General features: G+C 37.9%; 4 protein-coding genes across 10 annotated transcripts; 2 read left to right on the top strand and 2 right to left on the bottom strand.

The window, feature by feature from the left end:
• The first annotated feature begins 784 nt into the window (after positions 1-784).
• LOC103319185 (Leucine-rich receptor-like protein kinase family protein) lies at positions 785-6,273 on the top strand. Its single transcript, XM_008220707.3, has 3 exons — positions 785-1,639; positions 2,153-4,861; positions 5,731-6,273. Exons 2-3 carry the CDS (start codon positions 2,293-2,295, stop codon positions 6,117-6,119), a joined length of 2,958 nt encoding a protein of 985 aa, XP_008218929.2. The 5' UTR covers positions 785-1,639; positions 2,153-2,292; the 3' UTR covers positions 6,120-6,273.
• A 1,416-nt stretch (positions 6,274-7,689) lies between these two features.
• CCR4 (CRINKLY4 related 4) lies at positions 7,690-14,638 on the top strand. 5 transcript variants are annotated; one of them, XM_089045452.1, is made up of 4 exons: positions 7,690-7,940; positions 8,024-8,551; positions 9,086-9,276; positions 9,397-14,638. In XM_089045452.1, the coding sequence occupies exon 4, from the start codon at positions 12,065-12,067 to the stop codon at positions 14,441-14,443; it is 2,379 nt and encodes a 792-aa protein (XP_088901578.1). In that variant the 5' UTR covers positions 7,690-7,940; positions 8,024-8,551; positions 9,086-9,276; positions 9,397-12,064; the 3' UTR covers positions 14,444-14,638. The 5 variants fall into 5 exon arrangements, with proteins under 5 accessions (XP_088901578.1, XP_088901577.1, XP_088901576.1 ...); XM_089045451.1 differs by having other exon boundaries at positions 8,637-9,276; XM_089045450.1 differs by having other exon boundaries at positions 8,024-9,276; positions 9,397-9,452; positions 10,350-14,638.
• Positions 14,639-15,415: 777 nt separating this feature from the next.
• Positions 15,416-19,990, bottom strand: AMK2 (adenosine monophosphate kinase). The gene is made up of 7 exons (XM_008220705.3): positions 19,634-19,990; positions 19,411-19,506; positions 18,866-18,994; positions 18,663-18,797; positions 18,245-18,391; positions 17,999-18,073; positions 15,416-15,842 (listed from the first exon to the last, which is right to left on the bottom strand). The coding sequence occupies exons 1-7, from the start codon at positions 19,862-19,864 to the stop codon at positions 15,738-15,740; spliced, it is 918 nt and encodes a 305-aa protein (XP_008218927.2). The 5' UTR covers positions 19,865-19,990; the 3' UTR covers positions 15,416-15,737.
• A 1,032-nt stretch (positions 19,991-21,022) lies between these two features.
• LOC103319180 (F-box protein At3g07870-like) lies at positions 21,023-24,071 on the bottom strand. 3 transcript variants are annotated; one of them, XM_008220702.3, is made up of 2 exons: positions 23,897-24,071; positions 21,023-22,541 (listed from the first exon to the last, which is right to left on the bottom strand). In XM_008220702.3, exon 2 carries the CDS (start codon positions 22,514-22,516, stop codon positions 21,251-21,253), a length of 1,266 nt encoding a protein of 421 aa, XP_008218924.2. In that variant the 5' UTR covers positions 22,517-22,541; positions 23,897-24,071; the 3' UTR covers positions 21,023-21,250. The 3 variants fall into 3 exon arrangements, with proteins under 3 accessions (XP_008218924.2, XP_008218925.2, XP_088901580.1); XM_008220703.3 differs by lacking the exon at positions 23,897-24,071 and adding an exon at positions 23,558-23,869; XM_089045454.1 differs by lacking the exon at positions 23,897-24,071 and adding an exon at positions 22,867-22,977.
• Positions 24,072-24,545: the final 474 nt, after the last annotated feature.

Here is a 24,545-nt window from a genome sequence, read left to right as displayed (position 1 = left end):
CTTATCTATTAGTTGTCCTCTGACGAGATGCTCATGAGCCATTCTTATGGTTTGGTTCTTTAGATTGAGAAATATGTTTTTGCTTATATTGATGATGAGATTATAATGCAATATTTTAGAATATAAAAACTTGTTATGGATAAGTGTAGTTTGTAATTTTTTTTCTTCCATGAATTATGAATGGTAATATTATTGTTTCATTTTACGGCTCTCTTTTGTTTAAAAAGAAAATTTATGAGCTTTTACATGTTAACTTTTTGGAATAAAAATTCGTGAAATTGCCACATTAGTAGAAAAATGGAACTCACACTTGTCATGTCATCGTTTAATAGTTGTACTCACGGTGTTGTGTTGTGTATGAGTTTTGTAGGATCTTACATAATTAACATTTAAAATTTGAAAGGTTTTACATAGTTAACCCTAAACTCTTCAAAAAAATAATTATAATAGAGTTTTTTTTATTTTTTATTTATAACAAAACAGTAGGATTCGTTGAAAGCAGGGCAAAAAACACAGAATACATACATTAAGTATACAGACCCAAATGAAAGTGCTTGCAATACAGAAATTCTAAAAAACATAAACCAGTAGACACAAGCATTACAAGACAGGAAGAACAAAATACATGTTGAATCTCAGGAGCTCATCATTTAGATCACTGTAGTTTTCTTTAGCTTTCACTTTGTGTTGTATCTAGGAAAAAACTCATCCTCAACCACAACAAACCGTACGGCTTTGTTCCTTTCACTAATTTTCTTTTGTCCCACACCCCACACATTGACATGGGCGATGGACCCAAAGAACAGTCACCAACACTGTTCAACACGTCTCTTCTTTGTATTGCGTTTTCTTGACTGCATACGACTCATCCCCTTCACTACCATAAACGCATCAATCTTATGATGATATTGGAATTTTGATTGCGAACGCCATCATCATGCACATCCCATCATCCATCATCATGCACATCCCATCATCCACCAATAATTATTTCCCTACTCTTTCTCTGTTTTCGAGGAGGCGACTAATTTCCAAAATCTTGCTCATAAAGCACTTTTGTCTCTGCTCCCAATCCCTCTTCTTCCTTCTTTCTTCCTATATCCTCTGCTTTTTTTGCTTACTTCTTTTTCACTTTCCTTTCTTGGGTAGGTTTTTTTTCTTTTTCATCTTCATTTTCTTATTGAGTCTCTTAATTTACTGAGTGGTGAGCTTGAGGGGAGCACTTTTGTCTCTGCTCCCAATCTCTCTTCTTCCTTCCTATATCCTCTGCTTTTTTACTTCTTTTTCCTTTCCATTTCTTGGGTAGTTTTTCTTTTTCTGTTGTCATTTTCATATATAGTCTCTTAACCAACCGAGTGATGGGTGGTTAGCTCTCAGCCTCAGCCCCTAAAGAAACATGTGGGTTTCTTTCAGGTGTACATGCAGATGAATAGCTCAGCAGCAAAGCAAAGCAAGGGAAAGCAAAACAGAGTAAAGTTATATTTCCTCACTCACTTTCTTGTTAATTCTGTAAGATTTTGTCACAAAGACCATCCATCCAGTTGATCCAAACAAAGCTGCTCTTCTTCATGAGAGATGAGATTTCTGAGCCATTCATTGCCCATTTCACAGTTCATGAAAATCTCTCACTTCCTCTCAGGTACTTAATCTTCTCTCTCACCTCTTTTAACTATAAATTGATATTGATTTCTGTTGTATTTCTTCATTCTCAAACTTTCCTTTCACTTTTTTGAGCATTTTTACTTGCTTCATCATTCCATCAACAAAAACAATTGAATGTTTTATGTATGAAAAAAAAAAAAAAAAATCTGAAATTTTGTTGGAATTTGCAAAAATATAATTAATATTAGTTTTATTTTTGTTTGCTTAGTAGGCAATATAAAACCCAAATAGATTAATGAGTGACTTCAAAGGATAAATCTCTTCTTCTCTTTACACACTAACAAAAGACAATTATTAGCAATCCACAGCTACAGACAAAATTGACGTTTTAACGTCACCCTTAGTCTTAAGAATTGCTCATTATATTAATTGTAACTGTAAAGCTTTTATTTATTTATTTATTTATTTTATTCGTAGATATTATAGTATTTGTGGTTTAAATTAAAAGCTAAGTGTCGCAGACAATGATTTATGGGCGTTTTGTGATCAGCTGTTTCCAGGATGATCAGTCCACCCACCATCAAGTCCTTGTACTAGCAATAATGGGGTGGTTGTGGATCCATTAAGCTAGATTTGCACAAGATTCCCTATTTTCTCCAATTGTCCGTTCTGCCCCTGCTATTTTCTGCAATGGCCACCCAAGTCCTACTTCCTTCCCTCCAGTTTTTGCTAGCGGCTTTCAAGTTGACCATTTTCCTCTCTTTGCTTTTCCCGCCTTGTATGCCTCTCAAGTTTGAAACTGAGGCCCTCCTTGATTTCAAAGGGCTGCTCAAAGACCCTTTGAGCTTTCTTGATTCCTGGAATGAGACAGCGGAGTCGCCTTGCGGTTTCTTTGGAGTTACTTGCGAATCGGGGAGAGTCAATGGAATTTCTCTTGACAACAAGAACCTCTCTGGTGAGATTTCACCCTCCATTGGTGTGCTGGACAGCCTCACCACGCTGTCGCTGCCTTTGAACAACATTACAGGAAGGCTTCCGGCGCAACTCACTCGTTGTGGCAACCTTAGAGTATTAAATCTCACAGGCAATAAAATGATGGGAAGAATCCCAGATCTTTCTGCACTTGCAAACTTGAAAATTCTTGATCTTTCAGCAAACTCCTTCTCCGCGACGTTTCCATCTTGGGTGGCGAATCTGACAGGGTTGGTTTCTCTGGGCCTTGGGGACAATGACTTTGATGAAGGTCAGATTCCTGAGGGACTTGGAAACTTGAAGAACTTGACTTGGCTGTATCTGGTGGCTTCCCAGTTGAGAGGAGAGATTCCGGAATCTGTTTATGAAATGAAGGCATTGCGGACGTTGGGTATGTCAAAAAACAAGCTCTCTGGGAAGCTCTCTAAGTCGATTTCCAAGCTACAAAATCTACATAAGATTGAACTTTTTAATAATAATTTGACTGGAGAAATCCCAACGGAGCTTGCTAATCTCGCCCTTCTGCGCGAATTCGATATCTCTTCAAACAAATTTTATGGGAAACTGCCTTCGGTGATAGGAAATCTGAAGAATTTAGTGGTTTTTCAGTTATACGGAAACAATTTCTCTGGGGAATTTCCAGCTGGGTTTGGAGATATGGAACACCTTTCTGCAGTCTCAATTTATGGAAACAGATTTTCTGGGGAATTTCCCACAAATTTTGGCAGATTCTCACCTTTGGCAAGCATTGACATATCCGAAAATCTGTTTTCAGGTGGTTTCCCAAAGTTTCTTTGTGAACAAGACAAGTTACAATTTTTGCTTGCTTTGGACAACAATTTTTCTGGGGAGCTGCCAGAGTCTTATGCTCACTGTAAATCTCTAGAGAGATTCAGAGTCAATCAGAATCGTTTGTCTGGGAAAATTCCAACTGAGGTTTGGTCACTTCCGAACGCGAAAATTATCGATTTTAGTGATAATGACTTTAGCGGAGGGGTATCCCCCAGCATTGGGTTTTCAACCAGCTTGAATCAGTTGATATTGCAGAACAATAGATTCTCAGGTAATCTTCCACTGGAACTTGGGAAGCTGTCTACCTTGGAGAGGCTCTATTTGAGTAATAACAACTTCTCTGGTGACATACCTTCTGAAATTGGTGTGCTAAAGCAGCTGTCATCATTGCATCTTGAACAAAATTCTTTGACAGGACCAATACCATCAGAACTGGGAAATTGTGTTAGGTTGGTGGACATGAATCTTGCTTGGAATTCTTTAACTGGTAATATCCCCAGTACATTTTCACTGATAAGCTCTTTGAACTCTCTAAATCTCTCGGAAAATAAACTCACAGGTTTGATTCCAGAAAATTTGGTGAAATTGAAGCTAAGTTCTATAGATTTGTCAGGCAATCAGTTATCTGGAAGAGTACCGTCTGATCTTCTGACCATGGGAGGAGACAAAGCCTTCAATGGAAACAAGGGACTCTGCGTAGACCAATATTCCAGAAGCCGTACGAATTCTGGGATGAATATTTGCACTAAGAAGCCTAGTCAGAAAAAGGTGCTTGAAAATAAACTGGTTTTATTCTCTATTATAGCATCTGCATTGGTTGCTATTTTAGCTGGATTGCTGCTGGTCAGTTACAAGAACTTCAAGCTTGGTGAGGCTGACAGAGAAAATGATTTGGAAGGGGGGAAGGAAATAGATCCCAAATGGAAACTTGCATCTTTTCACCAATTGGAAATAGATGCAGATGAAATATGTGATCTGGAAGAAGAAAATTTGATTGGGAGTGGCAGTACAGGGAGAGTGTATCGCATAGATTTGAAGAAAGGTGGCGGTACAGTAGCTGTAAAGCAACTGTGGAAAGCAGATGGCATGAAGCTTTTGACTGCAGAGATGGACATTTTGGGAAAGATCAGGCACAGAAATATATTGAAGCTTTATGCTTGTTTAGTGAAGGGAGGATCTAGTCTTCTGGTGTTTGAGTACATGCCAAATGGTAATTTGTTTGAAGCTCTTCACAGACAGATTAAAGGTGCGCAGCCAGAATTGGATTGGTACCAGAGGTATAAGATTGCTTTGGGAGCAGCTAGGGGGATTTCTTATCTGCACCATGATTGTTCACCACCTATAATTCATAGAGATATAAAATCAACCAATATTCTGCTCGATAATGATCATGAGCCGAAAGTTGCTGATTTTGGGGTTGCAAAGATTGCAGAGAACTCTCAGAAGGGTTCTGATTACAGCTCCTTGGCTGGCACGCATGGGTATATTGCTCCTGGTAAGTTTCAAACCTATAAAGCATATCCTGTTTCTTATTAACATCATTAATTCACGTGATTATTATATATTAATATGTTATTATTTGAAACTATTAATTTGTAATGTCATTTAGCTTTGGTATTCTTGAAGCTATTCCTTTTTGTGACATTTTTTTACAGCTCTAGAATTTTGATCTGCTCAAAAGATCTGCATGTTGCTTTCTTTTTTCTATCTGTAATTCACTTAAGATTTTTATCTCACAATCTTGTGCGTAGAGTAAAGATTTTCAACCAATTCACTTTCAGATTTGTCCCTGTATCAAGTTGAGCTTTTAACATGGCAATATAACCTTTGTCGTACACTCACCGCTGTAATGTAAAAGAGCTTTCATTTTGATTAATTAGGTCCCCTATAGTTCAAGAATGAAAGATCTGTAGATAATCATGAACACTTTACAAATATTGGAGTTCTATTGTTGTCCTCTTAAAACATTTCCTTGGTATCGTCTGGTTGGTACATGACACTTTACATTCACGTACTCGTGTGTCTAAGCCTCCATTCATGCTTAAAACATGAATTCTTCTTCAGCAGCAATGCAGAGTTATCAAATTATTAAGTAAGTAGATACTAGTTTAGTTATCAGAATTTCAGGTAATAAATAGTTTTGCATTTAGATTCAGAGATTTGGATGCCTAACAGTAGACTTTTGGAAACAAGACATCATATGTAGTTTTGCATTCTAATTAGTATCTGGAAGAAATCCATGACTTGTTGTTTCCTTTCTTACCAGTTGGTTAGATGTCTGTCAAAATCCGCTGTACGTCCTTCTGCGTTTAAAATTGTTTCTACGAATTTGTATTCAAATTTTTTAACTGGTTTCCTTTGCAGAGCTGGCATATACTCCTAAAGTCACCGAAAAATGCGATGTATATAGCTTTGGTGTTGTGCTGCTGGAGCTAGTAACTGGTAGGAGACCGATCGAAGAGGACTACGGGGAAGGAAAAGATATTGTTTACTGGGTTTCGACTAACCTCAGTGACCGTGAAAATGTTGTTAAAATTCTAGATGATAAAGTGGCAAATGAATCTGTCCAGGATGACATGATCAAGGTCTTGAAGGTTGCTGTTCTTTGTACTACCAAGCTACCATCCTTGCGCCCTACGATGCGGGACATTATCAAGATGCTTACTGATGCTGATCCCAGCACTTTCAGGTCTCCAAAGAGCAACTCTGACAAAAATGGGAAGGATTTCTCCAGTCATGAGTTACTTATTTAGCAGTAGCTATTTCAAGGTTAAAAAGCTTCATACAAGCGTTAATTTCTTTACAAGGCTTGTGATGTGTGTAAGTGAAGAATTTAAAATAAAATGCTTATTCAATGTACTGTTAAATGTAAGATCACTATGCAATGGAAATAGACGCTTGAATTAACCAATTTTGTGGAGAAAAAGTAAATTAAAATGAAATGTGAGTACAAGCAAAACATCATCCAGAAGATTCTGAATTATTTGTCACAGAAATCAAGAGAATCAAAATGATGATAAAGTTGTTCAAGTTGAGGATGTTTCTTGCAACATTCAGATTCTGAATGACCATCACAGTTGGTAACGGCTCAAAATGATGACGGATGTTGCTAGGCAAAGGTTGGAAGTCACTGGGAATTTTTTGATCTATCACCCAATTATTTCTCGTCAAATTTTTGCACTCAAAACTCTTCATAAAGAAGCCACCTACTGTTAGATTGGAGACAACTTCGCCACTGGACCAATTCTCTCAAGAATCTGATAAGGGCCATAGTAGCGCGGGACAACCTGTGAGGCGGTGCTCAACGGCGGTTTGGTGGTATAGCTGAAGACGCAAATAAACCCAATCCCCTATTGCAAATTCGCGTTATGTCCGGTTCTTATTAGCATACACAAGCATACGATCTTGCGCAGCTTGTAGATTAACACGGAGTTGCTTAAGTAGAGCAGCTCGGTCTTGGAAGCCGGAATCAACATCAGCCACAGCAGTCGAACTATGTATGCGAGAATAGTGTGAAGTTCCTGCCCATAAGGAGGGTCTTCTTTTAATTTCTTCTGATTAATGGTATAGCCGCGCGGCTACACGTAAATATAATATATTAAAAGCATAGCCGACGGCTGTACTCGGGTTTTCTTAATTTCTTTTAATAAATAGTATAGCCGAACGGCTATACTTTGGGTCTTTTTAAATTTCTTTTATTCAATAGTATAGCCGAGCGGCTATACGTAGGCCGGCTAAACTTCATAAATATAATATATTTAAAGAGGATAGCCGATCGGCTGTCCTCGAGTTTTCTTTAATTTCTTTTAATAAATAGTATAGCCGCTATACGTTGGGTCTTTTTAAATTTCTTTTAATCTATAGTATAGCCGACCGGCTATCCTTAGGCCTTTTTTAAATTTTTTTAAACAATCGTATAGCCGCACGGCTAGACTTTGTAAATATAATATATTTTAACAGTATAGCCGAGCGGCCCTACGCTGGTTTTCTTTAATTTCTTTTAATAAATAGTATAGCCGACCGGCTATACTCTGGGTCTTTTTAAATTTCTTTTATTCAATAGTATAGCCGGCTGGCTATACGCAGGTTCTTTTTTGATTTTTTTTTTAAAATAATATAGCCGAGAGGCTAAAATGCATAAATATAATATATTTAAAGAGTATCGCCGCGCGGCTGTAGTCGGGTTTTCTTTAATTTCTTTTAATAAATAGTATAGCCGCCACTCGGGGTTTTAATTTCTTTCAATAATTGGTATAGCCGGTCGGCTATACGCGGGCCTTTTTTTGTATTTCTTTTAATAAATAGTCATAAGGGTCTATTTTCTTTCGTTTTGTTGGCAGCCAAACACATAATACAGTAGAAGAGGGGAGTAGGCAGGCAGCTAGGTTAGTTTTAGTTACTAATTCTGTTTAGAGTTAAGTCTAACTCCAGAAATTGTAACAGTTGTGAGGAATTCCATATATGGTTTTTCTTTTCGTTCATCTTCTTCTTCATTTTCTTCATCATCCTGTTCGTTTCTTTCTGATCGGATACTCGCAGACACAGCCGCCAGAGGCATAATCGGAAGCATTAAGGTTTGTTATTGTGCTTAATTTCTTTTCTTCTTTATTTATAAATAAAATAAAATTGAATTTGATTGTTAGGGTTCTTGTTATAGGAGGAGAGCTGTCAAGAAATTAGATATTTCTGTTGACTCTGAGAGAGTAGGTTGAGTGTTGAACACAAATTGAAATGGCCCCAAATTCTAACCCTAAACCCAAGCTTTCAACAACCGCCCCATACATCCCACCGGAGCTTGTGTTCGACATTCTTTTACGGCTTACGCCCAAGGATTTGATGTGATTCATTTGTGTTTGCGAAGCTTGGAATGCCATCACCAACGCTCCATCCAAACCAGCTCTTTTTGCTCCCTTTTAATTCATTCAAACAATCGGCGCACAAATTTCTTCTCATTCCCATTTTACGACAACGATAGCATCGCCAAGATAGCCATCAAACTTGAGCTGCCCTTGAGACACCGTCGCAGTTGTACTGACAGAGCGGGTTACTGTCATGGTTTACTATGCATTGCAAACAACAATAAAAAAGATGTTGCTTTATGGAATCCCTTCATTCAGAGGTTCAAGAGAATCTCATTCTCACTCTCTGAGATAATGGAAAGTGAAGTTGCCAGGCTTGGGTTCGGGTATGATTCTGCTACTGATGACTACAAAGTTGTTAGGATTATGGAGTTTCGTACTTCTAATGGTTTTTGTTCTTCTGAAGTGAAGGTTTATAGCCTAAAATCCAACTCATGGAAAAGGGTCCAGAACTTACCTTCCAATCATCGTTATTTTGGTTCTTATATTCACTGTTTGAACAGTGCTCTGCATTGGCTTACCAATCCTGATTTGGGTAACACATTCATAATTCTAACCCTTGATCTTGTGAGTGAGAAATATCACAAATTTCCCACCCCGGAGGACGTTATGCATGCTTTTCCTCTGCCGGGTTTGACTGTCTTGGGAGGCTGCTTATGTTTTATTGTTAATAATAAGGCTGAAAGTCATGTTTGGGCTATGAAGGAATATTGAGTGACAAAATCTTGGGTGATGCTTATTTTAAAAAAAATTAACGAGAGCGATGTTCCTTGGATATTTGCTGTTTGCACACCTTTGAGGTTTTCAAAAAGTGGTCAAATGGTTGTTTTGAAGAATAACTATTTTGAACCTCCTGACAGCTTTGACAAGATTTCTTGGTATGATATGGAGAAAAAGAGAAGTGGACCAGTTAAAAAAGTCATGGTGTTCGGTGTGACTTTACTGCAATTATTTTTTAAGGGAATCTCCAACTTCTTGATGGCAGTGCTGTAATTGTTCAGAGGCAGCACCAAGATCCTTCTACCTCTAAGAAGAGGAAATTTGCAAATAGGCAATTCTCTTTCATGTCCATTTAAATATGCTTTTGACTTCTTTTTTTGCAATTTTGGTGTCTTTTCAAATTACAACAGTGCAGATGTCTCACGTGCTCTACTTAATTTATTCCTTTCAGTGAAGGGCATCTCGATCTGTTACTCAAAGCACTCGAAGAGGATCAAGATTAGGGAGGCAAGCTTCTGAATCCTAATCTATCTCTCAAAAGTTAGAATACTAGAATTTGTTTCTTGGATTGAACTGGGTAGACAGTTGATAATTTCTACTTCCTCTCCTTTAATGACTTTTATCGAATGGAACTACCTTTTGTTTATTGGTAGTCCATGTTTTTGTTTTTGTCTAGCTTGTCTTATGGAGCATTTTACATTATTAGGGGGCCACTGTGCAAAGCATAGAAGTTGATAATTACATTTAGGACATGATGACTCTTTTCAACTCGGTTGCGTTGAGAAACCGAAGGAAGGAATGTTGGGTTGTTTTATTTTTTCGGTATAAGTAGTTAGGGAAATGGGGAACAAGAAAATGACAATACCACCATTGAAATGTAAGCTAATAGAATTTGTGGTTTCTTGTAAGCTTTGCACAAGCATTTTATTTCTTGATAGTTGGGTTAGCCTTAATCAAACGATCATGGATAGTCCTGGAATGTAGTGTACTTGGTTCAAGTTGGGCTAGTTTGTCAGATGTCTTGAATGTTTAATGTTTTTAAATGTTTGTTATGTTTTACATCACATCCTTTAAAGAGTTATTGAGTGTAGATTAAAATTTCCTACATGATTTATAATCTAAGTTGAGTTTCGATGTGAGGTTTAGAAAAGGACATAGAATCTGTGGCATCTAGTTCTCCTCCAATCCCATACCCCATTCCTGCATAATTAACTGTACTTCTGAATGATGTGAAGCTATTGGTGGTGATGACAATAATGAACAATTATAATTGATAAATATTAGTAATTGAGTGCTTTCATGAAATCTTCACTATCTTCAGCTCACATGTTGTTTTGATATTATTGAGCGCTTCTGTTGATAATTTTTAAAACTGCCCGATGCACCATTCTGATATTATTGCAGGTAAGCAGAAATAATTACTGAGGAAAAAAAAAAGAAAAAAAAGGAGGCTTCTACATGCCGTAATGGAATGGAACTACATTGATTGATCCCTGCAATGCATATATCAAGTGCTATACAATGTTTTGCTGCTTGGTTCGACTTTTTTGAACATGGACGTTGAGATTTTTCTAGTCATTCATTACCATATGGAAAAAATACCATGTAGATTCATCACTGCTTATGTTTGTAACTTTAGTCGTTCTCTTTTTTCGTTTGTTGCCCTCTTTTCTCATCTCAGCTGTAGGTTCCCTCCTTAGTCTTCTTCCATCTCAACTCAGCCGTTTTGTGCTTTATGCGTACCTTAGGGGTTCAAACATGCAATGAGGTACATATTCGAATTCTTGAACTGCATCTGCATGGAGGAGGTGGTAGACCTTTCAATTTGATTGAAACCTTTAGTTCAGTAAGGATTGCACTTTGCAGTCTTCTAAAATTTAGTCAAGTTGTAAACCATTATTCAGCTCAAGAACGTAATTTTTCATACCTTCCGATCAGGACATGCTAATAGAATTTGTGGTTGGAGCATTTCATTTACTGGGCAGGATTATCCTTTTGATGCTTGATCCGGAGTGTCGGCAATTATATAATTTGAAACTACTTTTTATAAGTGCTTGGGATATTATAAGAGGGAAATATTTGTCTCCTTCTCTGGACTGAGTCGTCATATCATGACCTTTCTCCATATCTAATTTCTTTGGAAGATTCGATAGTAATTCGTGTCCAATTTTCTGCAAGGTTAGTCTTTGGGATAAATATTATTTAATTTTTGAAGAGATTTTTTTATTGTAAAAAGCATTAACTATATAGATATTTTCTTGACAATATGCCAACGTTTTGTTAAAAGAAAATAGCATGAACTCCATTAGGACCTGGTGGGGCCTTTAAAGATACAATATATTTAATTGATATATGAATTTCTTGTGTAACAAAGGGAGCTAGTTAATTTAATATTATCTTGTTCTGACATACAAAATACTAACGGATTATTATAAAAAGAATATTAAATTTCATTTTTAGAAGAGATATGATCCATACTTTTTGGGGGTCATGTCCGTGTTTTGATTCTTCCACCTTTTAGCTCAACCAGTTATGTTTGAGTTGAGCAATTTTTTTCCCTTTCCATTTAGCAATATTGAAAAAGGGAAAATCGAAGATAAAATATCGGGTGTGAAGATAAATACTCTTAATCACTTAAGTTATAAGGCCCTCGCTGGACTAATTTTTCATAAAACGTGAGACAACACAAGCCCACAAAATCACGATCCATTTTCGAGTTCAGTTCGTTGGTGCTATTAGATTTACTTTCCTGCTTGGAGTAGTAAGCTAGTAAGTAAGATTATATAAATACGTACTTTGTAACTCAGTAGACAGTAGAAGAGAGGTCAATTAGTTTGTTCGAGTCTTTGACCCACACTCACACGCTCTCTCTCTCTCTCTCTCTCGACCTTTTATTTTCAAATGACTTGGTCTTTGGTCTTCAAAAACTCTATCAAAGTTGGAGACTCCCAAAGCGTGTAATATGGTCTTTTTCTTTGGCCACCTTCAACACGTTTAATTTGGTCTCAAAAAACCACCATTGTTCAAAAACTCCATCTCTCATTCTTCCTTCCCCATCTCTCTCTTCCTCTCCACCATGAAATTTTCTGCACCCACCAATTATTTGATAAAATTTCTCTATGGCTGCCTTTTGGTACAATAGCATCTTTCTGATCTTCAGCTTTTCCTTGGTTTCATTCTTTCCATGTTGCATTTATTCACTCTCCACTCTAGCAATCTCTGAGACTTCAAATCAAACATTAGTCTGTGCGCTCATACATCCCAACAACCAGCCTTCCTTTCTCAATTGTACTAGTTTTCCTAGTGGAATTCGAATTCCTGTCGACAAGAATGCTTCTTCTTCCTTCAGTGGTATAGTTGCTGGAGATGGGTTTTTATGCTCGTTGATGTCCCCGTCTTCTCCCCTCAATACTTCAATTTTGATTTGCTGGAGGTTCTCTGCCAATGGTACTAGCATGTCCCGCAAGCGTATCTACAACGGTCCGGCTCTCAAGCAACTTGTCGCTGGAAATTCTCATGTATGCGGCCTGGTTGATGGGAGTACAAGCCCCATCGAATGCTGGCAATGGCACAGATTCAATTCAAACATGATGAATCGACCCAGCTATGACTTCTCAAGCATCGCCGTGGGAGAGAATTTTGTATGCGGGGTATCAAAAATTGGGAATGTTACTTGCTTAGGAAGCAATAGTAAAGTGGTTGGAACCGAGCCTAGCTGGAATTGCAGTGCTGTAAGTGCAGGGTTCAATCATGCTTGTGCCATCTCATCGGAGAATGGTAGTTTGCATTGTTGGGGAGATATGAAGGGTGAGAAACCACAAGGGAAATTCACATCTCTGGCCTTGGGAGAGAACCGCAGTTGTGCTCTCAGGACTAATGGAATAGTTGTTTGCTGGGGTGAAAATAACTTCAGCTTGCCTGACGCTCTGCAAGATAATTATTTCATAGCAATTGAAGCGAAACGAAGTGTCTTCTGCGGAGTTCTGTCATCTAATTTTTCCTTGTATTGCTGGGGCAACCCAATTTTTGATGCCTCAAACAATTCCATGGTGTTTGAGAGTGACGTGCAGCCAGGGCCGTGTACAAGGGAGTGCCCATCATGGAGCAATGCATTACCAGGCTACGGTAGATTTTGTGAACAAGGATATGTAGTTTGCCAACCCCATGAAGGGACCGAAGAGCCGCCTGATCAACCACCATTGGCACAGTCACCGGCACCAGAGATCGAGAAGCCCCCATCATCATCAGGGAGTAAATGGAGCAAGAAAATGGTGGCTTTTCTTGTAGTGGGGTGTGTCGGCTCCATAGCTTTCGTTTTGGTATGTTGTTTCTTGGCGTTCAAGTTTTGCAAAATTAGAGGAAGCCGCATTCATGACTCGGGCCCCTTGGAGGTGACCCAGTTACAAGGTCACCATAGTAATCAAGGCACCGCTGCCGCTAATGCTGCCGCAGCTGTAGTGGCAGGGCAGCCGGTGTTGGAGAAGCGGCTGAGCCATGTGGTGAGCATGGGTGCCAATGGGGCTTCTTTGGAGGAATTTTCATTGGAAGAACTTCTAGAAGCCACTTCCAACTTCTCCGAAGAACACAAAATCGGAACTGGCAGCTATGGCTCAGTCTACTACGCCAGATTAACTGACGGCCGCCAAGTGGCCATCAAGCGCGCCGAGACCTCAGCCTCCTCCTCCTACGTCGGTGGACACGCAAGGCGCCAGGAGGACAAAGACAACGCTTTCGTCAACGAGCTCGAATCCCTCTCCCGCCTCAACCACAAGAACTTAGTCCGCTTGCTCGGCTTTTTCGAAGACACAAAAGAGCGCATTTTGGTGTACGAGTACATGAACAACGCCACTCTCCACGACCATCTCCACAAGCTCCCACACTCCCCTCTAGTCTCATGGGCCGCGCGCATCAACGTGGCACTCGACGCAGCCCGAGGCGTTGAGTACCTCCACATGTACGCAGTCCCACCAGTCATACACCGTGACATCAAGTCGTCCAACATTTTACTGGACGACACATTGCAAGCCAAGGTGTCGGACTTCGGGCTATCCTTGATGGGCCCGGAGGACGATGAGTCGCACCTCTCACTCCGGGCAGCCGGTACATTCGGGTACATGGACCCGGAGTATTACCGGCTGCAACAGCTGACGACGAAGAGTGACGTGTACAGCTTTGGAGTGGTGTTGCTAGAGCTGTTGTCGGGTTACAACGCAATTCACAAGAATGAAAACGGGGTGCCAAGAAACGTTGTGGATTTTGTGGTGCCGTACATTGTGAACGATGAGATCCATCGGATATTGGACCCGAAAATGCCCGCCCCGAACCCGTTTGAGATTGAGGCCGTGGCATACGTTGGGTACTTGGCGGCGGATTGTGTAAATTTGGAAGGTAGGGACAGGCCATCCATGACTGACATAGTGAGTAGCTTGGAAAGAGCGTTGAGTTTTTGCTTGGCAAGCGTTTCTCGCCCTTCTTCCACGACCCAGTCTTCCACGTAGCTTCCACGCCATATGAAATGGTCAATTTTTTGTAGAGCAATTTTTTTTAAAATTCTTTGTAATGCATATATTGATTTTTTTTGCTCATTAGTCAAGGCAAACTCTGTATATACCCCACACAAAAAGTGTGCATGTAAATTTCAACTTATAATTTTCTCTTCTTTCTTCGGCCAAACCAAATTTTCTTTTCTTCAACTTGGTCTTGGTTTCATTCAACTCTTTTAGCTTTGAATATATATATATATATATTTTTTTCCTTCAAGAACAAAAGTTCAATTGGAGGAAGTCTTTAGATGGCGAAGTCAATAAAGCACCAAATACACTGTCAGCAAGAAATATGTAATAATAATAATAAACTGAAAAAAAGAATCCCATAATTTTAAATTTTATAATACATAAAGACACCATCCATTACAACAATATCTTCATAATACCTAAAGAAATACTAAAAAAAACCATATTATTGTACTATATTCTGCATCACCTCTCTAGAAAAGGTAAGATGTTTCAACACAAGTAGGCTGCACTTCTATTAAAGATGTGATACGCATTCAGATACAATAATACGGTCTCCTGACAATTTTCCTCGTGAGAAAAGCCACGTGACCGGAGGTTGATCCCATGTTTCCATTCTTTAAAACACGTGTAGCTAAAGTTCGTTGTTCCTACAATCATGAGGCTGTCATCATGACCAACTCTCAGAATGGTTTTGCCATAATTCAATTAAAAAACCCAAGCCATAAAACTTAGCAAACTTTACTCTCTCTCTTCCCAAGATAGGAACTCAAATTTACATTTTTTGACCTCATGCAGTGAGCACCCCCAAGAAGGGCCGTTGCCACCATGACTCTTGTGGTCACCGGCGCTAACATGGTAAATGGGGGCTACAATTGCAGCATCAGCCTAATGCAAAAAACAAAATAAGAATAAATGCTTGCACGCCTATGTCGAAAGCCACACGTGAGCTGGTCCTTGCAACAAATCGAGTAAGCATATACTACTACAAAATTCAATACACAATATTTTCTAATTTGCCATTATAAATAAATAAATACAGGTGTAATCCCATACCCATACTGAGAAGGGCAGTTTAAGCTAATGTGTATGCACTGCAAGTAACTGACACAGCACAGAAGTAACTATTTTTCCCTTTTGGCAGACCAGGACATGCACAAGTTCTCTTCTCCTCCGCAGTAGGTTGCAATCGCAGCCAAACAATCAAATTGTGCACAAATTATTGACTTAACTTTTCTATAACACTTGTAAAAATGGGAGCCTAAACCATTCTCTACACCTATGCAGCCAGAGATTCTGAAGTAGCCTGTCTTTTATCAAGTAGTCGGGTGAGCGCACCGTCAATTTGGGTAAACACATCCTCCTTGTTAACACTTCCATCAACCTGAAGAAAACAAAACGACTCTCTCTAAGTTAGATACAGTGAATAAAAGAGAACCAATCAAATCAATATCATATTTTCTTCATACAGGTATGGAAAGCTCTTTCCATCTCATAATTATCCTAATTTGCTTTTAAGTTTATAAAGAATGTCAGTAATGACCTGCATAAGAGCCTCAGAAACCCAAGCACATTATACATCTACAGATGATTATGATATAATCATTCATGCTTAACTTATGTCCATATTTCTATTCTAGGACCCTTCAATTGATGACATCGTGATACCACATAACATTTTAGCTTGCTTGGAGAAAGACAGTTTAGTTGTGGACTTTTTTCTCCCAAGGAAGAAGAAATGGTATGTGACCTAAATGTGGACCTTGCTACTAGGCTTAACTCATGGAACATGCCTTGAGCAAATTTATTAAGACAAGAAAAGATAACACAAGAAACTTTAGCTTTGAAAATTATTAGTAATCAAGTCACTGCAAAAAGTGCTGACTAGTAAGGGTAAAACCGACTAAACATCAGAGTCTTACTGGTATGGTGGACTACTCAGGTGCAAATATGCTATTACGTATTTGAACAATTAGGACTAGAGTAATATGAAAAATGTAAGCAAGACTCTTCAAGCACACTAACAGTTAATAAATTGAGGGAAAAAGTTTATAATAAATTATAAATATATAAAATTAAAAAAGAATAAGAAAATGAGTAACCTATATGGGGCATTAGTAAAAAGTTTGCTGAAGTAAAGTTAAATTACCCCAAACTACTACAGAATTGGTCTATTAATGCTCGTGTAAAAAAGAAACAAAAAAGAAAGCTGGGCTTATTATGAGCTTCTTCTTAAGTTTTAACAACTTGGGATTATTAACACATCAAATCGAGGGAACATAGTTGGACTTCATTTGAAAACAAAAACAAAAATTGGCTTTCTTTTATAAAACAAATTAAGCTCCCAGTTAACAAAGATTTGGCTGTGTTCATAAAGAAGTTTTGAGCCTGATGAGAAATGAGTTGCATAGCCAACAATATATCAAGAGACCAAATAAATTATCATATTGATGGCAGAGCACAGTTGTTTTGCGTACAAGATGGGTAGGTCTGGGGTTAATGGTAGGCGTGCAAGAGTTGCAATTTGGGGTTTGGATGTGGTGAAGTTGCAGATAATAGGTCTAAGAATGAATTTGAGTTTGGATTAGTAGAACTGAAATTGGATGAGCTCCAGCAGCAAGACCCAATAAATTTAAAATTAACAATAATGTGATAAATCATCATTGAGAAGTAAAATTCTGAAGGTAATTTCCAGTCCCTAGGTGTTTAAGACAATCCAAAATTCAACCATGTAAGGGCTTCCCTTTAGTAAAAGTACATCAAAGAACAAAGAAGATGTCGGCCATTTATTTTTAGAGGATTTGTTTGCATGGATGCTTTACTTCAACCAGTCCAAGGATGAAGATATGGGCCATGAGGATAACAGAGACACTCAAGTTTACAGAGGTATCGACGGAATTCTGATATTGGTGACTGAATGGAAACAATTGCTACTTGGTTGCCTTAATTAGGGACTAAAACACAGACTAGACTCGGGTTGTTGATGCTCTTACTCTTCTTTGTCGTAATAAAAAATCAGCAGTTTTTCTCTGTTTGAATGCCAACATGGAAATATCCACTGATCTCTGATATTCTGCTGAAATATCGGAATATCTAGGATACTGGGGAAGAAATTGGTTGACCTCTCTATATCAGAATATCGGCTGATATTTTCATCTTTAATCCTAACAAATAAGGGTCAGTATGGCAAGGATATTGGACACTCCAAATATGTGGATACATTTTGTGATATCTAGCTCTGAAAATAAAAAAAATCATAAATTTTTTTTAAGACAAGAATGTTCACACCAATGACCAATCCAGTTCTGTTCCACCAACTAAAACTCGATTTATTTGGGTTCTCTTTTGTATACATTTGGCCAGGTCATCACAATTCACAAATAAGCATAAATATAAAGTGCACACTGCACATACATGCACATATTAAGTACTACATGCATTGTACAGATAAACATATGCATTTTACAAGATATGCATCTCTCACACACATTAGAGAGGGAAGGAGAGAGAGAGAGAGAGAGAGAGAGATTATATTCATGCCTTAATTGTTATGTCTTCATACATTGAAAGTACGGCCTCCACATTCTGATGATGAGTGTTCAACCGCAATTTCACCTTCAAGAAGTACATGCAAAAGAAAATGTAATATTCTCGCTAAGAAGTAAGACTTGATTAGAAAACCTACGCACTAGCAGAGGGTTAAGGAACTATTAAACAAGAGGGAAATGATAATTGATTACCTTGAAGTCAAAGTATTACAAATTCGAAGAATGATTTGAAATGTACCTTTTCTTCTGTATCATCAAAACGTTGGGTGAGCCTTGACGCAATCTCTTGGGTCTCTGGCGGAGAATACTTTAAATGGTATATCTTTCCAGTAATAGGATCTAACCTTCTTCCAACAACTCTCTCAACAAGAATCTCTTCAGGGACCTGCAAATGCAATGCCACATGGATTACAAGAGTTATGAAGTGATATTACTTTTTGTGTCCAGCAAAGGGGAATTTACATGGGGGTTTTTTCCCTCTATGCATCAACAAAAGCTGAAATTCATGTTACAAAATGAATTTTCATGGCTTATAAACTTACAAAGAAATCAAATAAAATAACTACAATATGTAAAGAAGCTTCTACAAGCTCCTATCTATTTACAATGCTCCTTAACAATTATAAATAACGACCACATAAAAAACAATTCCTTACTTCTAGAATAATGAAAAGATCCGGCTTAAACCCTAATTCCTTAAGAGCAATTGCTTGTGATGAGCTCCTAGGGTATCCATCCAAAAGCCAACCTTTTTCTTTAGAATCTGGCTGCAATAGACGCTCCTTCACCATCTGCAGGATTAAAACCAAGGAATCACCACTAGAATGAAGATGTGTCGACATGAATATAATTTCCCTACCATGACAACTATTTCATCTGGAACCAATTGTCCTTGTTCCATGTACTCTCTTGCACGCCTTCCATTTTCACTCCCAGATGCAATCTCTGCTCTAAGTAAATCTCCAGCAGCGACATGCACTAAACCATACTGCATACAGGAGGATGACTCGATTCAATCTGCTTTTTATCATGAGAAAATCATGACATAAAGTGGTAAGTGGTAACTTATGTAAACAAAGGAATAATTCATTAGGATTTGAAAACTCCTCTGACCCGAACTTTTAATATCAAGATGATACACACATAATCATCTGAAATTCATCAATTGCTTTATGTGCACATCTTAGGGGAAAAAAAAACTGCAAATTGGTGTTCAAAACTTTTACTGAAATGCATAAGAATAGGATACATAACCCAAAATTGGCCTTTTAGGCAAAAAAAGCATCAGTAAACTAACAAACCCTTTACGATTTCTTAAGATGAGGTAATTGAAAATGCCATAAATTATTAAGAAAAACAAACACTGGCATTTTTAAGTAATATTTGGTAATTGTGAGAACTCACCTTCTGGGTAATGAGCTGGCATTGCGTTCCTTTACCAGAAGCTGGCGCCCCTGATATCATTATTCTCAGCGGCTCTGCCTTGGCAGACCCCACAACCTGTTTGAAATTAACAATCAGCCAAACCATGCTCAATTCTCAACCCAATTAAATTAAAGAAAAACCAAAAAATGACCAAAAATACAAAAAGCCTCTCTGATTGATTGAGTGTAGGTAAAATGCGTACCGGGAAATTCTGAGCTCTGCTGGAACGAAACGGAGTTAGGGTTTGAGGGCGAGAGGGAGAGAAACCGGAAATGAAAGAAGACTGTGAGGACAAAAGAAGCTTACAACAAGATTTGGGCTTTGAATTCGATGGCGCGGACAGAGACGCGTTTGGCCGCTGAGAAGGCTTGTTAGGCTGGCCTATGGCTGACGCCATTGCTGCTTGGTGGACTACGTTTACATTGCAAGCCATTTTGCTCTCCCTCTTCCACTCACGCTAGCCCCAGCGACCACTGAGATAGATGGAACCAAAGAAATTTTGATTCTTCGATTGGAGTGGGCAGAGTTATGCTCTCTGGATAGAGAGATTAAAAAGAAGGGCGCAATGGGTCATATAGCAAGGGAAGAGTATTTACCCCAAAAAATTTACCCCTATATTTAAACTTTCTAAGTTCGAATTCTCCTCTCCAACATCACTTGTATAAAGAGAAAAGAAATTACTACCCCCAAACTTTACAAATTATAGATATGCCATTATTTTTTCGTTAGGTGGCTCACACATGCGTGCAAAGGCCTTTGGTCACTCGTTTAAAAACCTTTTTGGTCAGTGAGCTTCAAATTTAGATAAATTGGTCACTACATACTTCAACGTTTACAATTTATAAACGTGCAGTTATATTCTCATTAAGAAAAATATCCTTTACACTACGGGCTTGCTTAGAGATCGCTCATGACAAATATCTTGTTAAAATATGTATGTAAATAATATTAGAGTTTGCATAAGAAAACACTTTCACTTTGTCCCACGTTGAAATAGAGTAGCTTCCACACATGATTTATAAGCACCAACTCACTTAAATTACTAAATAGGAAGTGGGCCTAGTGGAATGGATATTGGGCCTCACCTTATCACTTTCCCAGAAATAATCACTTTCTGATAGAAGCATATCATTCTTGTATCTACAAGCATACGAGGAGGAGAAATAATGTCTAAAGGAGACTGCAATTATGAAGGACTCTATCACCTAACCAAGTCAATATTTTCTATTTAATTCTACTGGTGTATCAATTTGATTTGTTGATGTATATAATATATTTAATTTTGTTTTATGCTGTTATTTGGTTAATTTTCGGATTGTTCTCCAACATATCATTCTTATTAAACATTTATACGTTAATGGGAAAATCGAACTCTCTTCTTACAATGGTTTTGGGTGAATGATTTATGCTTAAGACTTTTCAGGCACTAAATGTATGCTTAAGAAATTTCTAATTACCGGGAATTGGATTGCTTGACTTCCCTTGTGGCACTGTTGTTCTTTACTTCCTAGGTGCAATGATATGCCTCGGTCTTTCTGAAAATGGAAAAGAATAAATGAATCTCATTCGTTTCAACTGATTTATACACTGGTAAACCAAAAGCATAAATGAATCTCATTCCTTGGTGCAATAATATTCCTCGGTCTTTCTAAGACATGTACTACTTTATCATCTATGCCCAAAAGAATTGGGACGAAATGACATACAAACAAAGATATATACATAACTTATATAGCAACACTGGTAAACCAAAAGGTATATATAAAACACATACAAGTTTCGACTGAGAGTTATATTTTATCCGTTCCATTGCTGCAAATCAATCACACATGTCCAGATTTACTTCCATCCATGAAACAAGGCTGTTGACATGAGGCAGGTATGTTGCAGAAGACCTCGGGATACATCCCTCTACCATCTCAACCTTTCTCATGTCTTGATGTTGGAAGTCATAAACATAAAAGGAACCATCTTCGTCTCGCTTGAAAATAATGTCGCCCTTGATTCTTAAACTAAAAAGGGGAACCATGTCTATTATGGAACCCACAGTGATACTGTGATACTTCGTCCAGACTTCTCCATAGAAACCCTTCAAGATCCAAATGTCAATATGGTTCACGTCCTCATGAACAACAAGACCCAAAGCGCCACCCATTTCAACAATCCTATCATGAGTTCTGCTACTTCTTGGGAGTGGAATTTGGTGAAACTTCTCCTTATCGACTTCAATAGACACTACATATTCGCTACGGTCAACTTGGGGAATCCAGTGCAGACCTCCAATTGCTGAAATAGGTCCATCTACAAACCTATTAAAGAACCCAAATGAAGGACCATTGACTTCTCTCCATGCTTTTGTCCGAAGACTCAAAATCTCACAGCTGACATACCTCAACTCATCCCGAAACAAGTGGATTACTTTATATTCACCAGTAGAATCAATCAATGCAAAACCATAGGACTCATCATGTGGACGAGATAAAGTACCCAGCGGAAGTGCAATCAGCTTCCTAGTCACAGGATTCATGACTACTAGTCCTCCATTCTTCAATTTGTTATCAAGCAGAATTAGACCGTTACAGGTGGCTCTAATATTGCCAGAGCAGCTTAAACTGTACTCTCCTCTCTTGCTCTTATCATTTTTAAATTCCAGAAACTGGACAGAAAACCTTGGAGCATTTATGGTTGTGTGGTTGAAAATGGGGATAGGCTTTGGGTGAAGAAGATTTAATTCAACTGAAACAGTGTTTGGCATCTCTTTTGGTACCGAAGCCATAGAAAAAGGGTATAGACTTTCATTTGGAAATGGTGATAGAAAGATCAAAACAGATTCAGAGCGATGGAGATGAGCATCAATGAATTTGGGGTTTTTAATTATGTTATACCAAGGTTTGCAAACAAACCTTGACCTTTGAAGAGAGTCAAGAGGAAGTCGCACAAGGATATTTGCGATACAATCTTTATGGAGATAAGGAACTTGTTTTTCTCGCTTATGTTTTTTCTCTTCCTCTATTTTCTTGTTCAATGATCTCTCCTCCACTAACCTTAATAAGCCAACATTCTTGCTTCCTAGTGATTTTGCCATCGTGCCTTTTAGAAGCTCTTAACACCTATAGATACAATGATGACATTATAAACAATCCATTTTGAAATAAAGAAAGAATTAAAGAAGCAAGAGGAGGATACACAGCACTTGGCAGCTTTCAGGAAAGTATCAAATGACCAAGTAATAGAAGATATTATGTGTTAAAACTACTTTTTGTTCATAAAAGGGAACCGTTACCAGTTCTTCTCTTTGGTTCATGCTCTTTTAGGTGCATATAATGGTCCACACACAAACATAAACAAAAAGTTATTTTCTAGCCCCCTATTATTTATTTCATTTATTTTTATAAGTGCCTGCTTATCTCGTCTCCTTGAAACAGATTCAATTACCAGTATGGTATCACTTATGTACATATTTTCCACTCCCTCCTCAGCATCCCGATCTCTTGTATGTCTGTGGAAATTGATCTTCTACATCCTTCACCAGTAAGTAGGGTCTACATGTGAGGAGAAAGGAAGAAGCCTAACTGTTAAAATTCAACATACGAATCTTAAACCAGCAAATATCCTAGGGCTCCTTCTATAAGTCTAGCTTAGGATGCAACAGCATGTGAAAATTTTGTGCATGTACATGATCGCCTAATGTAAATCAATAAATCAAGTCACCATGAACCCTTAAACAGAAGATCTGATTGATCACCTATTTTAATTAAAGTTCAAAGTTAAGGAAACTTATGTGGTCCCTTAGTCCAAGTTTAGTCTTGTAAGACTAGATCTACTAACCTATGTTCCTCAAGAGTGCCTAGGTAAGGGATCTAAACAACTTTCATTCATGATCAATCTTCTTAAATTCTGGCATTACAATCTCCTATGAATGCATCACTTCAAGAAATTGAATTGATGGAACTTTTAGATCATATGTTCTGGCATAATTGACAAGGTTGGCTTCTAATAAAACAATCTTCCATTTATGTGATTGTTTTGTTTCCAAAACCAGGCAAACAATTATAACATAACTCACACTCAACTAGAAGGGAGAGGGAAAAAAGAAAAAAAAAAAAAAAAGAAAAAGAGAAAAGACCTTGATATATGCTCTGATCATTTTGGAGTATGCTCATCCTATCATCCATTTTAATGGTGTCAATTGGGCCAAAAGAAATCAATACGCTTAGCCTTATCTTTGCAGACTTACTGGCCTCAAAGCTCATATGAGAGGTTTTCATGATCAAAACAGATTCATTAGCAAAGAATATGTAATTCATTTTTCACAATATCCAGAAAATCTCTAGCAAAGGGAAAATTCAAGAGCAATTTAGTAAAAATAGAAAAAACCCACAACCAAAAACACAAAATAATTTCCTAAACAAAGTGAAAATGGAATGATCAAAAGAGTAGGCGAAGCAGAGAGCATGTAGTGTACCTGATGAGGAGAGCGGTTGTCGTCTCTATGCGATGTGAAGAGTGAGAAAGTAAAACGTTTTCTGAGCGTGCAAGACTTTTGTGAAGAGAGCGCGACCGAGAAAGGGCTCCGTTGTTACCCAAGCGACGACCCATTGTTTTGTTTTCTTCGCCTCATTTGGAATTTGGAAATGGTTGACGACGCTGCTGGTCGTTTTTCTTGTTTTTACTTTTTATTTATTCGGCCGGGCCCTCCTCCCAATTGCTTCTGTCGTTTTTCCCGGTCCACTCAGCAACACGTAAACGGATCGGATTTCAGTCCGAATTTGATTTCAATTTAATAATTAAGGTAATTTTCACTTTATTACCATAAACATTTACTGAGTTTCAACCCTTTAATACATGAAAAGTTTTTTTTCATCTTAGTCGCATATATAAAGTTAATTTTCCCACAACTTTCATATATATGATCACTCTTGCCGATAATAATTATGTTAACCACTAATGTGGCAATAAATATGTTACATAAACCCAATCATATAGTGCTACGTGATATGACAAAAAATAAAAATTAGTTTAATTAATCAATTAAAATGTTAAAATGATATATTTATTAAATAAAAATTAATATATATATATTAAAAAAATTAAAGTAATAAAATCTGTCTCCA

Source organism: Prunus mume, linkage group LG2, assembly GCF_029339155.1.
Source record: "Prunus mume cultivar Tortuosa linkage group LG2, ASM2933915v1, whole genome shotgun sequence".
NCBI lineage: Eukaryota > Viridiplantae > Streptophyta > Magnoliopsida > Rosales > Rosaceae > Prunus > Prunus mume.
The sequence above is the reverse complement of the archived record's forward strand: the minus strand, read 5'-3'. Positions and strand labels throughout refer to the sequence as shown.

What these genes read in the sequence shown, in the direction of transcription:
- LOC103319180 (XM_008220702.3), bottom strand. Translation starts at nt 22,516, where the DNA reads ATGGCAAAATCACTAGGAAGCAAGAATGTTGGCTTATTAAGGTTAGTG.
- CCR4 (XM_089045453.1), top strand. Translation starts at nt 12,065, where the DNA reads ATGGCTGCCTTTTGGTACAATAGCATCTTTCTGATCTTCAGCTTTTCC.
- LOC103319185 (XM_008220707.3), top strand. Translation starts at nt 2,293, where the DNA reads ATGGCCACCCAAGTCCTACTTCCTTCCCTCCAGTTTTTGCTAGCGGCT. An exon ending in GCATGGGTATATTGCTCCTG is followed by an intron (nt 4,862 to 5,730) that starts GTAAGTTTCAAA and finishes TTTCCTTTGCAG; the next exon opens with AGCTGGCATATACTCCTAAA.
- AMK2 (XM_008220705.3), bottom strand. Translation starts at nt 19,864, where the DNA reads ATGGCTTGCAATGTAAACGTAGTCCACCAAGCAGCAATGGCGTCAGCC. An exon ending in GCCAGCTCATTACCCAGAAG is followed by an intron (nt 18,995 to 19,410) that starts GTGAGTTCTCAC and finishes TCCTGTATGCAG; the next exon opens with TATGGTTTAGTGCATGTCGC. An exon ending in CAGATGAAATAGTTGTCATG is followed by an intron (nt 18,798 to 18,865) that starts GTAGGGAAATTA and finishes TTAATCCTGCAG; the next exon opens with ATGGTGAAGGAGCGTCTATT.